The 16,012-nt window shown below is 35.9% G+C and overlaps 2 protein-coding genes across 5 annotated transcripts; both read left to right on the top strand.

Annotated features, from left to right (window-relative positions):
* LOC109714949 lies at window positions 355-6,549 on the top strand. Of its 4 annotated transcripts, none has more exons than XM_020239712.1 (10): window positions 355-770; window positions 1,584-1,634; window positions 2,590-2,709; window positions 2,926-3,354; window positions 3,531-3,964; window positions 4,056-4,155; window positions 4,238-4,297; window positions 4,373-4,456; window positions 4,532-4,654; window positions 6,060-6,549. In XM_020239712.1, exons 1-10 carry the CDS (start codon window positions 372-374, stop codon window positions 6,366-6,368), a joined length of 2,109 nt encoding a protein of 702 aa, XP_020095301.1. In that variant the 5' UTR covers window positions 355-371; the 3' UTR covers window positions 6,369-6,549. The 4 variants fall into 4 exon arrangements, with proteins under 4 accessions (XP_020095301.1, XP_020095302.1, XP_020095303.1 ...); XM_020239713.1 differs by having other exon boundaries at window positions 4,535-4,654; XM_020239714.1 differs by having other exon boundaries at window positions 3,564-3,964.
* On the top strand, window positions 8,068-13,148 carry LOC109715501 (protein GDAP2 homolog). The gene is made up of 14 exons (XM_020240536.1): window positions 8,068-8,575; window positions 8,941-9,018; window positions 9,138-9,193; window positions 9,757-9,876; window positions 9,980-10,050; window positions 10,218-10,311; window positions 10,420-10,632; window positions 10,794-11,045; window positions 11,310-11,418; window positions 11,765-11,832; window positions 11,928-11,997; window positions 12,500-12,574; window positions 12,653-12,744; window positions 12,840-13,148. The coding sequence occupies exons 1-14, from the start codon at window positions 8,237-8,239 to the stop codon at window positions 12,919-12,921; spliced, it is 1,719 nt and encodes a 572-aa protein (XP_020096125.1). The 5' UTR covers window positions 8,068-8,236; the 3' UTR covers window positions 12,922-13,148.

Genomic DNA, 16,012 nt, shown 5'->3' on the forward strand with positions numbered 1-16,012 from the left:
ACCAAATTTTGAGGCACATCGAACCATTTTCGTTAAGATTAAGTTGCAAAGGCATTTACTTTTTTGGCGCCCCTTGACTATTTTACTGAATTTGTAACTTCCCCTCTACACCTCTCACCCCTCTCCACCACATGCGTTGCACCACAATATTGCATAATAATCACACTAATACACTGCACCAACCTTTAAGTTTAAGCACCACAACACACACCATTATAACCATTTATAACCATTATTAAAAGTAAAATAAAATAAAATAATCCCTTCAACACACAAAGCTAGCTAGGTTATATTCAAAGCTAAGCAAAAATAGAGAGAGAGAGAGAGAGAGAGAGAGAGAGAGAGAGAGGGAGAGAGAGGGTCCCCTCAATATGGTTCCACTCCAGAGGCATAGGAAGATAGCATCCGACCCATTACCAGAAGAAGCCGCCACCACCACCACCACCACCGCCCCCACCAACTTCTTTGAAAGCTACCTTACATCGACTTCTCCAGAAGAAGATGTTGTTATATCCTTCGCGCCTTCGGCATCATGCTCTTCCGCGGCTGCCGCTGCTGCTGCTGCTGCTGCTGCTTCTTCTTCTTCTTCAACTGCCGCCGACGACTTCTACGGCGTTTTTGTTCGTAGGCAGAGTTGCGTCCCAAGAGGCTGCTTCAGGATGTCGACAGCGTCGTCACTGAGCCCGAAGAACTTGTTCTCGTCGTTCATGGCGCAGTATGGCGGCGGCGGCGGCGGCGGGGGTGCTGTGGTTCCCGTTGTATCCGACACGGTGAGTGCATGCTCTCGTACGTGTGCATGGTTTTTTTTTTCCTTTTTTTTACACTTTTGGCCCTCAAATCAGACTAAATTATATTTTTAATTCTCAAATTAAAAAGTGGTATCATTTCTATATCAATAACACGTTCGTGTTAATATGTAGTCAACTAAATTGGATTATGTAACAACTTAGAATGATCGGATTAAAAATAACAATAAATTAAAATTTGAAGACAGAGTGTCGTGCCTCAAAGTTTGAGGATCAAAAGTACCATTAGTAAAGATAATAACTTAAATTATGTTCAACTATTGGCATTATTAAATATGATTTAAGGCATTTCAACTTTTTAGGTTTGAAAATTTTATAATTTTTTGATACCATTTACTTAGTGTACAAGTGGTTCAAAAATTAATAATTTTTAATGGCTAATATAAGGGGAATTTGACACCTCTTGATGGCTAGGCAAATGATGTATAATACCCGTGCATTTATAAGTGAAGCCAATATTGAACAGTGTAATGAATATGTAAGCATATTTCGCATATGGTTCCCAATTGAATTCTGAATATTTGTTTATGATCTAGACATCTAAATGTATTTGAAAACAAAATTTTACCTAAATTCATTCACCCAAGTTGCTAGCTAGTGCTAATTATACATATATGTACATATAAAGCCCTCTAACTCTCTCATCTTATTTGATATGAGACTATTAGAATGTTACACTTTAAGCAGTACGGCTGATAATTAAGTGTTATCTTTGATTTCTATATGTTTTTTAAGATTTTCATGATTAATAATGTTCTTGACCCTATATATTAACAGAGAAAGAGGAGTGCAAGCATGCAACAAAGAAGGCTTGAGCTTGAAGAGGAGGTAAGATGGTGAAAAACACCTCCCTACAATTTGTCCTTGCCATTCTGTTATTAGTATATATCTGTCTTCTCTAATAAGTAATGCTACATCTTTGACCCGAATCTGCTTTCAAGTCACGATCGTCATTAGTAGAGTATATAGTAAACAGAAAGTAGAAGTTCTACAAGATGTCTTAAATGGAGGTCCACGTGTGAAACCTCAGATAGTTCTCAATACGAATCTCAATGTTAGGTTGCATACTATTCATTAGCTTAGACCTAGGCCTCCTAGTACGAGGACTCCTAACGAATATTTGTTTGTGCTTCTAACATAGGTTCAGTAAGGTCTGAGCTGTCGAATAGCACTCTGTACGAATTTCAATGTAAGTTGAGTTCTATTTGACGTCCGCTAGCTAGCGGAGGCCTCTATTGCAAAAGGAAGTTAAGGAGGATTCAATTTTAAAAAAATTACAAGTGATTCTCCTTGTCGATTTACGCAAGCAGCACTCCTGCAGAAGCTCTTAGTGGGGCAAAATCATGTTAGTTTTTCTCTGCAGGGTTATACATGAAAATAAACCCTATTATTTCTACTTAGAGCAGTGTTCTTTATTGCTAGTCAAGTTGGTCAAGCAATTAGCATCATCTATATGCCACTAAACATTAAAGTTGATAAACTAATTGAAGCCTTACCTTCAAAGTAAAAGTTGCAAAAGCAGCCAAAAAAGCAATTATTTCTACCTCAGGGAAAAGTTATTTGACAAGGCAATTACACCAAACATTTCTCTGTTTGCAAAAAAGCACTTCACTTTGGAAGCTGCAAAAGAGCTTCAATTTGCAATAAGAAACAACATAATTACTAGTGAATTCTTATGATTTTCCTTCTTATGATTAATGTAACAATTGAACAAATGATGCAAAGCAATAAGAGTTAGTTTATCCGAAACCGAAGAAAATTAGAAAAGAGTCTCTGTTTGCAGGTTGCTCAGCTTCAGAAAATACTCGAAGACGAGAAGAAGGTGCACGATATTCTGCAGCACGCGTTGCTTCCGCATTCTACGCGCTTCACACTTCAAATCCCTGACTTTGTTCCGCAGGAGGTAGTCTTTATTAACATCTCTAGAAACATTGTTGTTTCGAGTTAAAGAACAACGATTTTGAAAAGTAGCTACTTAGTAAGGTCTTAAAATAGTAACTTCGACCACTTGACATGATGTTTGATCGATAAAGGGGCAATTGAGTTGCTCAACATGAAGGGTTATGCTCGATTCTAAGCATTTGAGTAAATCCAATTCTTGTATATTTGGATTGCGCAGGCGAAAAAAACACTAGCAGAGCTCATGGTGGTGGAAGAAGAGATAGCGCGGCTTGAAAGTGAAATAAGAATTACTCAAGAAGGCCTGCGCAACGTCCGCGAAACTCGATTGCAAGCAGCTATGAAGCTAAATGACTTCAAGCATCTGAACACCTCGGCGATGAATTTAACTCGAGATCGTAATTTCCGAGAAATGCAGGGTAAGATAGTGCAGGAAACAAAGTCTATGTTCTTCATAAGCCAAGCCATGAAAGGAGAGTATTTGCATCATCAATTGAGTGATGAAAGAGGTAGTAGAAACTTCGTTAAGGTGCATGATAAGAAGGAAAGATCAGCTGTACTTGAACCTAAAGAGAGGATTCCGAGGAAAAGCGGAGTGCTACCGAAGACATCTTCACCGAAGTTGCCTCTGAAACAACCGACAAATAAAGTAAGCGAGCGTCCCTTTTAGTACACTTTATTCAGTCAAAATAGCAATGTCGTTGCAATTTGCGAAGCTGTTAAAAGGATCTGTTGCTGCATTAGATCGTATTAAGTCGAAGTTCCGATTGCATGTTGTTACAAGAAACTTCAATTCTCATTTATTCTTCTGCACATTTTCTGTAGCCACTGGAATCTGATGCAGAAAAGCTGCTGAAGATCTTTCAGGAACCTTCCAGCATTGCAAGCTCAAGGGAAAAGGAGTACCAAAAGATCCAACCAAACAAGTTATCCGAGAAAATCATGAAGTGCCTGATTTGCGTCTTCTTAAGGTTAATAAGAACGTCGCGAGTAGCTGAGCTCGAGAAATCGAGCAATTTGGCAAGATCTACAACATCTTTTCTGAAATCTGGAAGCTTCAGAATGGACAGCAGTGTGAATCTAACCGCAAGCCTTTCGATTCAAAAGGAGAAAGGCCAGCGAGATCCTTACGGAATTTTCGAAATTGAGGACTCTCTTCTACGAGATATCGGTCCTTACAAAAATCTTGTTAGATTCGCTTCGAATTCATTCGAAACGAAGTGCATTTCTACTTCTTTTCCCCTGCTAAATAAGTTAAGGTAATTCATGTTTCTTATCAATCAATCATTGTCCACAAATATATATATATTCACAAATTATGGGTACTACTCCAATTTTATCATATGGCAGGGACATGATGAATTCTTTACATCAAGTGGATTTAAGATTTTTGACACACCCTCAAAAGTTGGCATTTTGGATCAACATGTACAACATCTGCATCATGCATGTAAAGTGCATTGTCGCAATTACAATTGATCATTGCTTTCGTCCATTCGACGAATGTTATTGATGTATGTGATCTTCTATAGGGCTTTCTACAACATGGTTTTCCCGCAAATTCGGAAAAAAGACTCGAATTGCGAACTAAGGTAACTAAGATTCCTCACTGTACTGAATCTTGAACTGTTCTACGATAACTACCGAAAAAATTTTCGCTCGCCCAGGCGGTTCTCAACATCGGAGGCAATAAACTTAACGCTGCAGCGATCGAGCATTTCATACTGAGACAACCATTAAAACTGAAAGAAGTGAGTTTTACAAACTAAGGCTTATAAACATCATCTTTTGATCACTGTAATAACCTTGTAATATTACTTTTGCAGCAGGAATTTTGGAAAGGTGACAAGGAAAATCAAGAAGAAACAGTGCGAAATATTTACGGATTGGAACATCAAGAACCAAACATTGCATTTGCCTTGTGCAGTGGAAGTAGATCTTCTCCAGCTGTAAGTGTGCTTATTGTTGTTGTCACATTAATTAATATATTGTTACTAAAAAAGGTTAAATTTTGGACACAATTATTCCTGGAAACATTCAGTTTGAACACATCTTAAAATTGTTAAATATAAAAATGTTTAAACACCGTTCTTTAACAGCGTAAGCTTTTAAAGTACAACGGTTGTTTCACATGGTACTAGAGCAGGAGGTCCTGAGTTCAAGTCACGTCAGGCTCCTAACATATTAATTTCCTCCCATTTAATTTAAGCCCACGTCATAGGCCAACTAAAAAGTCTCGAGCCCAAACGTGAATGGGCGTGTTAAATATAAAAATGTTTAAACATCGTTCTTTAACAACTTATGCTTTTAGAGTACAACGGTTATTTCATAAAAATAGAATGAAGTTAGCGGGTTTGGGTTTGATCCACTTAAAGCGAATTTGATTATCATTTTTAGATTGAACTGGAACCGAAGAGGTCTCTGATAAAAATTGTGTGGCTTTCCAAATTCTTCTGAGTTCTCCACCTAAATTATCATCTAAATATAGAATAACCTAAAATTGAAGTTTAATCCATATACTACCATTTCAATCCCCTTTATTTGGAGATTAATTAAGCAACAAAAAAAAAGAGAATCTATAATAAGATTGCAATGCCCCGATAGTCTCACATTAAATGAAAAAAGGGTTCTGATTGAAAATATAAGAAATCGTGTTTCCTAACAATAATAACTGAGCTTAAGTAGTTTGGGCCAGTGATTTGGTCCCAACAAGTTATTATTATTAGGTCAGATCGTTACACTTAATATCAGAGTCGAATACCAGTCGAAAGTGTGAGAGCTAAGTGTTATGTGGCTCCTTCTGAACCTGTATGAACTATGAACCACCTAGTATTCTAGTCTATATGTCCGTGATAAACGGTGGAAAAGGGTGGAAAAGGAGTTCTGATTGGGAATATAAGAGGCTGCGCGCCCTAATAATAATAACCGGGTTTAAATATTTTGAGCTAATGGTTTGATCTCAACGAGTTATTATTATTAGCAGATCAGGTCCTTACAAAAGGTGGTTCAATAGCTTATCATTTCAACTTTTTTGACTCACTACAAATATCACATTCCACATCATATATAGTATCAGATCGTTGGCACCGACCATTAATTCCAAAAGCTCGAACTGTTAGAAATACGCAACCAATTCACTTAAAACGTATAGATACAACGCTCATAGGTCTCGATTGTGACTCGGCCCAACCAGCCTCACGCCACTTCGAACATGACTCGACCCAACCCAGCCTCATGCTATTTCGAACATGACTCGGCCCACATGGCCTCCCGCCACAGGGCAGGATGCTGCCTTATTTAAGCCAACATATAGTACCTCTACTAGAAATATAACTTGAAATTAATTTTATGCAGATGAGGATATACACAGGTGATGGTGTTACAAGGGAGTTGGAAAAATCAAAGTTGGAGTATTTACAAGCTTCATTAGTGGTAACTTCCACAGGGAAATTGATGATCCCAAGCCTCATACATTCCAATATGAGTGAGTTTGCAAGTGACTTGGACTCATTGATGGATTGGATAATAAACCAACTTCCTACATCTTGGTCTTTGAGGAAATCCATGGTTGAGTGCTTGAAGAGCCAAACCCAGATTAAGATAAATGAAGTTGTTGGTGTAATTCCATTTGATAATGATTTCCAATATCTTTTACCCATGTGAGTAAAAATTTTGTGTGTTTGTTGATCATGATATGATAAGAGAGAGAAATTTGTGGGCTTTGTGTAATGTATGGATTTTGCTTTTTTCTTCTTTGGAAGTGGAGCTTGTGATGATTGAATGTTACTCCAATTTTAAGGTATCCATGTATTTCACTAATACATAAAAGTTCCATTCCCTTTTATCTTTTTTTTCACTAAATCTAATTCATTGCAATATTCAGAATGTAACATTATGTACGAAAGCAAATACGATATTCGCCCATTCTAGAATTTTCTCAACACACGTAACATAATTTTAATTTCCGCAATTCCAAATGGAGCTGTAATATGGTAAAAATTCATCGCCTCACTAACTATGTGATTTGCACTTTATCATCATGTGATTTCATGTAGTGCGGAGAGTGCGGTGTTTTTTTTTTTTTTCCTTTTCTCTGTCATTTCAATTTCCAATTTTTTATCTCATACTAAATGGGCTTGGGCCGTGTATCCAACTCATCCAAAAAGGACACTACAATATAAATAGTAAGAAGCAAGGGGAGCAACGCGCAAAATTCCCGGGGCTTTTTTACGTGTACGCTCAATCTACCGCGGAAAAGATAAATTTTATGTGGACCGGGTTCATCCCAATATCTCATACACCCATTCTAAAAATCCGCTCCACAAACGAATAAAAATAAAAACCCCCTTAAAAATAGAACATTATTATTACGTCATATAGACTAAAAAAAAAAAGATATTTTATTAAATTAATTTAACAATTTTATTAAATGAGCTAACGGAGTCAAATTTTACTTAGATGAGTAAACTAATAATATTTGCAAAACTTTTTACGAAGTTTTACATTAGTAAGTATTCAATAATTATCTCAAATTTTGAACTTAACTGAGTTAAAAATGAATATAAAGTAAAGGCAACTTTTAATGCAAGGAATAATTCAAATATAAGCTAAAATACAAGAAGAAGTTTTGTAATTTAGCCAAAAAAATTTAGATATCAATCATTTATTGATCATTGGACTTTTGGGATTATATAATTCATTCATTATAAACTTGCAAAAGTTGTAACATTATATTTATATATATTCTTTAAATATTATTGATAATATTTTTTAATTAAATTATAATTTATTTTAGAATAAACGTCAAATACCATCTATGTGATTTTGGTTTCGCACTGTTTCATTTTAGTGCTATGTGGTTTAAGTGTATCAAATTAGTGTCTTGTTATTTTATTTTTATCTTTTTGTCAGTTTTTCTGTTAATATTTCGTTAAATTATATACAAAAAACTTCATACCCCACTTAGGTTTATCGAATATCCTTTAGTTTTAATTTTGTCATTGCTTTAACAAAAAAAATAGTGGAATCATAAAAAATAAAAAAAAATAAAATCATAAAACATTATTTTGATACACGTTAAATTATAGGATACTAAAGTGAGACAGTGTTAAATCACAGGAGTGATATTTTACTATCCCACTAAACCATAATACGAAAATCAAAATTTAGCCTTTAATTTAATTTTATTAATAATCAAACAATTTGATGCGGTGTACTATACAAGTATACATACGGATATGCCGCAGTTCATACTAATCCACAAATGAGCTGTAATTTCACAAATAATAATAATAAAATAATATATAATATATAATATATATAAATTAGTAACATCGATAATTAGTTACCTGCTAATAATAATACGTAAAAATCGGTTTCAATTATCATTCGATCCCGACTCTTCTCTTCTCCACCATTCACCTCAATCATTTCCATCCCCCAATTCCCTCCTCCTCCTCCTCCTCCTCCTCCGCCCCCGAAACCCTAGCGAGCGCCCCGCGCCGCGTGCGCGTGGCGGAGACCCGTGCGCGATGTACCGGAGCGTGGCCTCGGGACCCGCGATGGCGACGGACGTCGGCGGCGGCGGCGGCGGGGCGGACGCGGTGGTCACCCTCGACCAGGTCCCGCGGTGGAGCGACGCCGACCAGCACGGCGGCGGCGGAGGCGGCGGCGATCCCTCGGCGGCGCTGTTCTCGAGCTTCTCGGATCCGCTCACGGCGTCCTCCGACGCCGGGGAGGCGGATGGCGGCGGCGGCGGAGGCGTGGCGTCGAGGTTCCCGGTGGATCACGAGATCAATTCCAAGATCTACCTGTGGCGGGGCAACCCTTGGAACCTCGAGGTCGACGCTGTTGTGAATTCCACCAACGAGGCGAGTCTTAGAAGATCCTTCCTTGTGCTGTTTCTTTTGGATAGGCTTACATAAAATGCTTTAATTTTGGTATTTAATCTTTCAATTTGTTCGACATGATCAATTCGATGCTTCTGCGGTATAGAATTTGGGCGTGTAATTTCCTTTAATGGACTTAAATATGTTATGTGATTTACGGGACTACATTCCTGATAAAGTAATAAGCGTGAAACTAAAACTTTTAAAAGTTGGGTAATTGTGCAAAATTGGGCCATAGTTCACCTCAATTCTATATGTTTTACCTTGTTTTGGCCAATATCCTTAAGCGATTCGTAGAATTTTTGGTCTTTTGCTTCATTTGTTGATTGAATTGGTTCGATTTATAGAGCTTGGATGAAGCACATAGTAGCCCTGGCTTACATGCTGCTGCTGGGCCTGGACTTGCAGAGGAATGCGCGACATTGGTAAGTTTTGGAATTTATGTTGGAAATGTAAGATTTTGTTCTCGATTAAATTGATCTAGGTTGGTTTTAGTAGCCAAGTTTGTCAACAGAAAGGAATGGTTTTGATGAATTTTGCACAGGGTGGCTGTAGGACCGGAATGGCGAAAATGACAAATGCATATGATCTCCCTGCAAGGTAGTTTTGTTTTTGAATTTTGTAGAAGGAATTTTGTTGTCCTTTTTACGCTTGGTTTGCAATGATATTTGGAGTCGATTGATTTATATGTTAGAGAATACGAGGAAATTGCATTTTAAGTCAATTCCCCTGTCTATAGCTTTGGAATGAAGTGGAACTTTTTCAAGGAAATTGCACCCAGACCTACCTGGTTTATGTTCGAAAATTAAACCTATGGTATATATACATTAGTAAGGACAAATATCATCCCCCTAATTTCCAAAAAATTGGCAGCAGTAGTGTAATATGTAGATGATTGGTACATTCAAGATTGGTTTGTGGAGTTAATTAAATCACTATCATTGATTCTTTCATATTTGTAAATTATTATGTTATAAATTATATCGGAGGTGAACTGAAGTGTTGTTTCTTAAATATTCCTTTTGATTATGATATAGTTTTACTATTTAGTTGTTTGTTTGTCTAATTTTGGCTGCAGTAGCACTTCTGTAACACATACATGTTTGGCTTGTACATACTCTATTGGTAAATGCATTGTGAACTGGAACAATACTGTCTTGCAGAAAGGTTATTCATACAGTGGGTCCCAAATATGCAGTCAAATATCATACTGCTGCAGAAAATGCCCTCAGTCATTGCTATCGATCTTGCTTGGAACTACTAATTGAAAACGGACTCCAAAGGTGTGGTTAATATTTTATTTTACTTAAAAAGCTTTGAGTTCATTCATCTTACCTTCCTTTTAAATCTCTTGAAAGTAACTATATGCCGTCAATCATTATGTAGCATTGCCACTGGCTGTATATACACAGAAGCTAAAAATTACCCGCGTGAACCAGCTGCTCATGTGGCAATAAGTGAGTAACAGAAATCTATTTTATGTACTAGGTGTAAATTTTTCTGTTTTTCATCAATATTATCTTTTCAATACTGGAACTCTCTTCCTACCTACATTTCTTATGCAGTTTGAACTATATTGTCTAGTTTTAGTTTCTAATTTGGCTTTATATGGAGGGTTAATTAGGGACAGTGAGACGATTTTTGGAGAAGCAGAAAGACAAAATCACCGCTGTCGTCTTTTGTACTACGACATCATCTGACACAGAGATATATAAAAGGTACATAACAGTAAATTATACCGAGATTGAGCCTACCGATTTGGAGTTAAATTTAGAACTATGGCTTGTAATAAAATTATTTTTTTCCTGATGACTGTGCGTATGCAGATTGCTTCCACTTTACTTTCCCAGGGATAAGCACGAAGAAGAAATTGCTGTGTCTAAGCTTCCAGCAGATGTTGGGGATGAGAATGGTGAGACAATAATCGATGAACGGAAAATTAGAATAAAACCATTGCCCGCTGTTTCAACAAATGTTCCAAAACCATCCACGGCCCCGGTAGATTCTCCTGTTGCGGATCTTGGGTTGACATTGAGGCGGTGAGAATAATAATGTCATCCAGCTTTTATCCTGATTTTCTTTAATCTTCACCTTTGTTCACTTTCGTTTGTCCAAATCAAGGGGCAACTTATATGATGTTTCTTTCACTCTTTGTTGTTCTTTTTTTCTTGAGTGACTATTGGTCGATCTACCTCTACAGGGGTTCTTTCAAGCTAGATTCATATTTGGATCCTGCTTTTATGTCATTGATTAAAGATCCAGATCAGCGTCGGATGGAGCAGTGGGAGAAAGCCGCCCAAGCTCGGAGTGGATTTAATTGTGGCAAGCTGCTGGGATTTGGTGATCTAGGTGGCCCTCCGTTATCTGCTGCCGAGGAATACTCGCTTCATTCTAGATATCTTGCTAAAGCAAATTCTGTGAACCTCTCAGAGATTGCTGAAATGAAAATTGTGTATGTAGTATGTTAGTGCAATAGTTTTCTTTGAATTGCATCTACTGTGATTTATTTTTAATTTCGTAGCATATCATAAACTTCTGATTATGATATTTTCTGAGTACTTGAAAGTAATTATTATAAAAGAAGTGCTTTTCCCCTGTTTTCTTAAGTTAACAAATTACTTTTTCTTCTGATGATAAGTTGCTATTGTTTTGGAGTACAGCTTGTTTTGATAGGCTATTATCAGATTGTTAATTGAGTTTTCCATCTGAAAATCAGCTATCGCGGTGGCGTGGATAGCGAGGGGCGTCCTGTGATGGTAATTGTAGGAGCTCACTTTCTTCTTCGATGTCTTGATCTAGAACGCTTTGTCCTCTATGTAGTGAAGGTACTATGTTTGTCTTTAAACTTAAAAGAGTACACTGTTCTCTTAGCCCCCCTACTTCTAGCCTCTTCTTTGGTTTCACTTGTGCATTTTCAAATTTTTATCAAGATGCTTTCTGTAATATGAACATAAATTATCAAATTCAGTATGTGAAATGAACACAATTGCCATGATAGTGCATCACATTTTTCATATTTATTTATTTAATACCATTATTGCAGAAGCTGCATCTTGTGTTTTTTCTGATATTTTGTCATCTAATCAGCTCCGCCGCCTCACTTTATAGATTTAACAGGAAACAATCTACCTTGGTTGATCTTTTTTTACTCTCTTTTTTTTTTTTTTGCAGGAGTTTGAACCGTTGATTCAGAAGCCTTACACTCTTGTCTATTTTCACTCCGCAGCATCTTTACAAATGTCAGTGTGATTAGAAGAAAAGGCACTTAAGTCGTGTTTGATAGATTTATTTTTGATTTATATCTCATTTTTATGGTTCTATGTACTGGATATAGGCAACCAGATCTTGGATTTATGAAGCGGTTGCAACAGATCCTTGGTCGTAAACACCAGCGCAACCTACATGTAAGTATCTTATTAAAGTAGCCGAAATTTTTTTTGTCAGTTCCCAAACTTCTTACTTCTAGTGATTTTCTACCTTCTTAATTTTTTTCGCTTAGCTGATTAGTTCAAGTGCTTACCTGATTTGCATAATGTCGTAATTGGGTTCCCCTTTATCCAAAAATACATTGCACCTGTTAGGACGTGCTTACAGAATGAGCAACTAACCAGCAAAATAACAATTTTATTCATCATTTAATGACCAATTCAGTTTTGAGCAAGGGGGTGTAACATTGTTTAGCGTGATAACAGCAACATGCTATACACAACCTGGAACTTACATTGGGGATTCTAGCCAGAACATAAACCTAGGGATGATATTGTAATCTATTAAAGTCGAAAAAATATATATATAGCAACAAGATTGGCTAGTCGAAGGACTCTGTGTACATTTAATTGTAAACTAAACATGTATGTTTTTGCTTTTGAGAAACTATTACGTGATGATTTTAGTAAATTTTTGCAGGCGATATATGTTCTGCATCCAACCTTGGGATTAAGGGCCGGTATCTTCGCCTTGCAGCTATTTGTTGATGGAGAGGTAAAAACCACGCAGCAAATATAACTCAACATGCATAATGATATGCTAATCCTTTAATTTTGTTCTACGTTTATTTAGGTGTGGAAAAAAGTAGTATACGTAGACCGACTTGTTCAACTTTTCAGATACGTACCTCGTGAGCAATTAACCATTCCTGACTTTGTTTTCCAGTGAGTATTCTGAGCGCCCGAGGAACTTATTGTCCTCTTTTTTCACTATTACCGAAATAGTAAGATCGGTCTCTTTTCCGAAATGTATCATGTAGGCACGATCTCGAAGTGAACGGAGGAAAGGGGCTCATCGTTGATCCCAGAACGAAATACATCTACCAAAGACCCTCGGCGTGACCTTTCTTTTGCCGCATCATTGTAAGACGTGTTTGTTCGATCTCTTGTATTATATCTGATTACTTCCTGTATAATAGTTATTTGCGTATTTTATTGTCTCTTATTGTTCCTCTTTCTTTCCTTTTGAGGGATTTTGTATTTACATTTATCGACTCTCCTATTGTACGCTGTTAAAGATTAAGACTTTATCATTTATATATATGCCTGTGAAGTAAATTGTTCCCCAATCTTTCATCATTTTGCTACGGAATGAATATAGATAATCTCGCCACATGTATCTTCTGATTTAATCATGTAAACTATTTTTGTCACACATTATTTTTCTACCCTTTTCCTTGGTAATCTTTGCTTTTGGAATTACTAAGGAAAAGGCACTGAATGTATGAGTATATATTTCATACACACCACTCCTAAATTCATATCATGGATACCGCAAAATTAATGGCTTGTTTAATTAATTAATTTGCAACTCTTATTTTGCATCACTTGGTGCTTATTCTAAAGTCCGATTTTTTTATTTATAGGTACTTTGAATACTCTAGTTTGTAAATGAATCTATGAGCTTATTTAAACGCGAAAGTTTTAACCCATACACAAATTTGACCATATTTTACATTTACATTTAGAAACTCATAATGCCACTGCAAACTGTTGACACGACAATTTCTGTCCATAGCATTAGTAAAGAGTATTTAGATATGTCCAGTATATCCGATATCCCGTATACGATTCAGATTCGCTCCCTGATTGGTGGTATATAGGTAAGGAAAATTATCTATTGAAGTTTCGGGTATGAGTTGAGATACTTCATACTCAGACCGGCCTTGGATCTTACTCTGACCCGATCCTTTGATGGGTAGGGTCGGGAATAGGTTTTACATCCCAATTCGAACCCGGGTAAAAAAAACCTGATCATCAAAAATTAAAACAAAAGAGGAAAAATTGAACTTGTGAAATGGAAAATTTTGATACTTATCTTTTTATTGTAATGTTTTTGGTGCATGTGTTTTGGACAAATGGTGTATGCTATGTGACTAGTGTATGTGTTTTATATAATTATATTATGTGTTTGGATTTTTCAATGTTATTTTAACTATAATATTGTTATTTGTGTTTACGGTGGTAGTTGCATGTATTTTAGAGTAATTAATACTTGTGTAACAAATTTTGTATTTTTGGTTTAAACTTTTCACGTGATAAATATTTGTATTTTTTGTCACGGATATGCATATGGATACCTCTGATCTAGACCCCACACATTGTCCATCCTTATCTGATTTTGAATGGATAGTATACGGTTAGTTACTATTTAGATTCACTCAAGTTGTTAGTACATTAATAACTTAAGTATTCAAATCCAAATCCACTCCAAAATCGAATGGATAGTGTGTATATACACTACAATAAAATATGTTTTAGATGATGTTTTTAGACGACGCTCTATTCTAATGTCTTCAATATTTCGCATGTACCAACACCATGATTAAACGTTGCTAATAAATATATTTTTATCAAATACTGATAAAAATTTTTCGACGCCTTATTAAAGCGTCCATATTATTTATCTTGACATGTTTACTTAACAACTCTTTGCTCGACGTTTTTACAAGTATTGGGGTTAGTTATTGTTTAAAGTGTCTACTCTTTTTATTTTTAAAGTATGAAAATATATAGTATATTAACTATTTAGATCTGACCCTGCTCACGGACATCTATACAAAGTTAATTTGTATACTATATACTGTAGTCATTATTCCTGACGTTACATAATGCTGAAGCCTAAGTAGCTAAACTCATATAATTGGACTTAGGCTATGATACACAAATAGTTTTACCACCAAATAAATTAGTGTCACCACTTTGAACACACTTTGATTAAATTTGCCTCCCTACATTGGCAAAACTTATCTTGAACATGACTGATTCGACATTACGATAAATATTAGTTGCTCAGCAATCAAATATTTCTCGGAAAAAAAAAAAAAACTCCACGCTTTTGTTTATGGAATCCCCACTATCCAAATTTATGCATATAACATCACTTCTTAAATAGTGTTTTACTATTTTGTCTCATCAATATAAATACCCCATTATACTACCTCTTTCAAAACAACTCAAATTACCAGCTCGTTTAGGCTTTAAAGGTTTGCAAACATAAGCTTCTCTATTTCTATTTATATGTGATTTTTACTATTATGATAGTGTTAAATATGTTTGATGACTAGGTTAAGCAATTATGAAGGTATTCGCACTTCTTCTGTTAGTTGTTTTCATGACCACCTCAGTGATGGCAATAAGAGAAGGCACTCAAGTTATTCATGAAGCAACCACTGATACCGTCGAGAAATTGCGAAATCCTACGATTGCGCAAGACGAAGAAATTAAATTTACGAGAAAGGACAGGAACATTGAAGAAACACCAGGAACACACGCAGCAACAATAACAGAGCTTTGCAAGGAGAAACACTATGATTGGTGCCCATCTCCTCCGAAGTTTTAAAGGCATCACTTGCATGCAGTACGTTTAGTAAAAATAAAAAAAAAAAAAATTATCGTGTATAACTTATAAGAAGAGATAGAGATCACCACCCTCCATGTTGCTTTAAGATTCAAGCCACTTGATCGATGTAAGAAAACGTAAGTGATAGGTAACGATAAATAAGGTGGCTTATATGGTGGCTACGTACGTACTTCTTGTGTATATGTACTAGATCTGTATGTGGACTCTAAATATATATATATATATATATATATATATATATATATATATAAAAGATCTCATATATATAAAATTATTATGAACTTGATTAGAAGTAATGAATGAATTATTTGACATGCTCTTTATTTATGAGCTAAGAGCACTTAGGTGCTATCAAAGTATCGACTCTTGAGTACTGCATTGAACTTTAAATTTAATGATTTGAACATGTTACATATAGTTAGTTAGATATGATAACGAAAAGGGGGGGAATCACCTAAACTCTATCTAATTCAAAATTTATTACCTAAACCTTAAAAATGTTGGAATTTACTGTCGAAATAATGGTTCCATTACAATTTACCACAAAGCCTCTATTTTTGTTAATTTGGT

The sequence above is a fragment of the Ananas comosus genome, linkage group 9 (genome assembly GCF_001540865.1).
Source record: "Ananas comosus cultivar F153 linkage group 9, ASM154086v1, whole genome shotgun sequence".
NCBI classification, from domain to species: Eukaryota; Viridiplantae; Streptophyta; class Magnoliopsida; order Poales; family Bromeliaceae; genus Ananas; species Ananas comosus.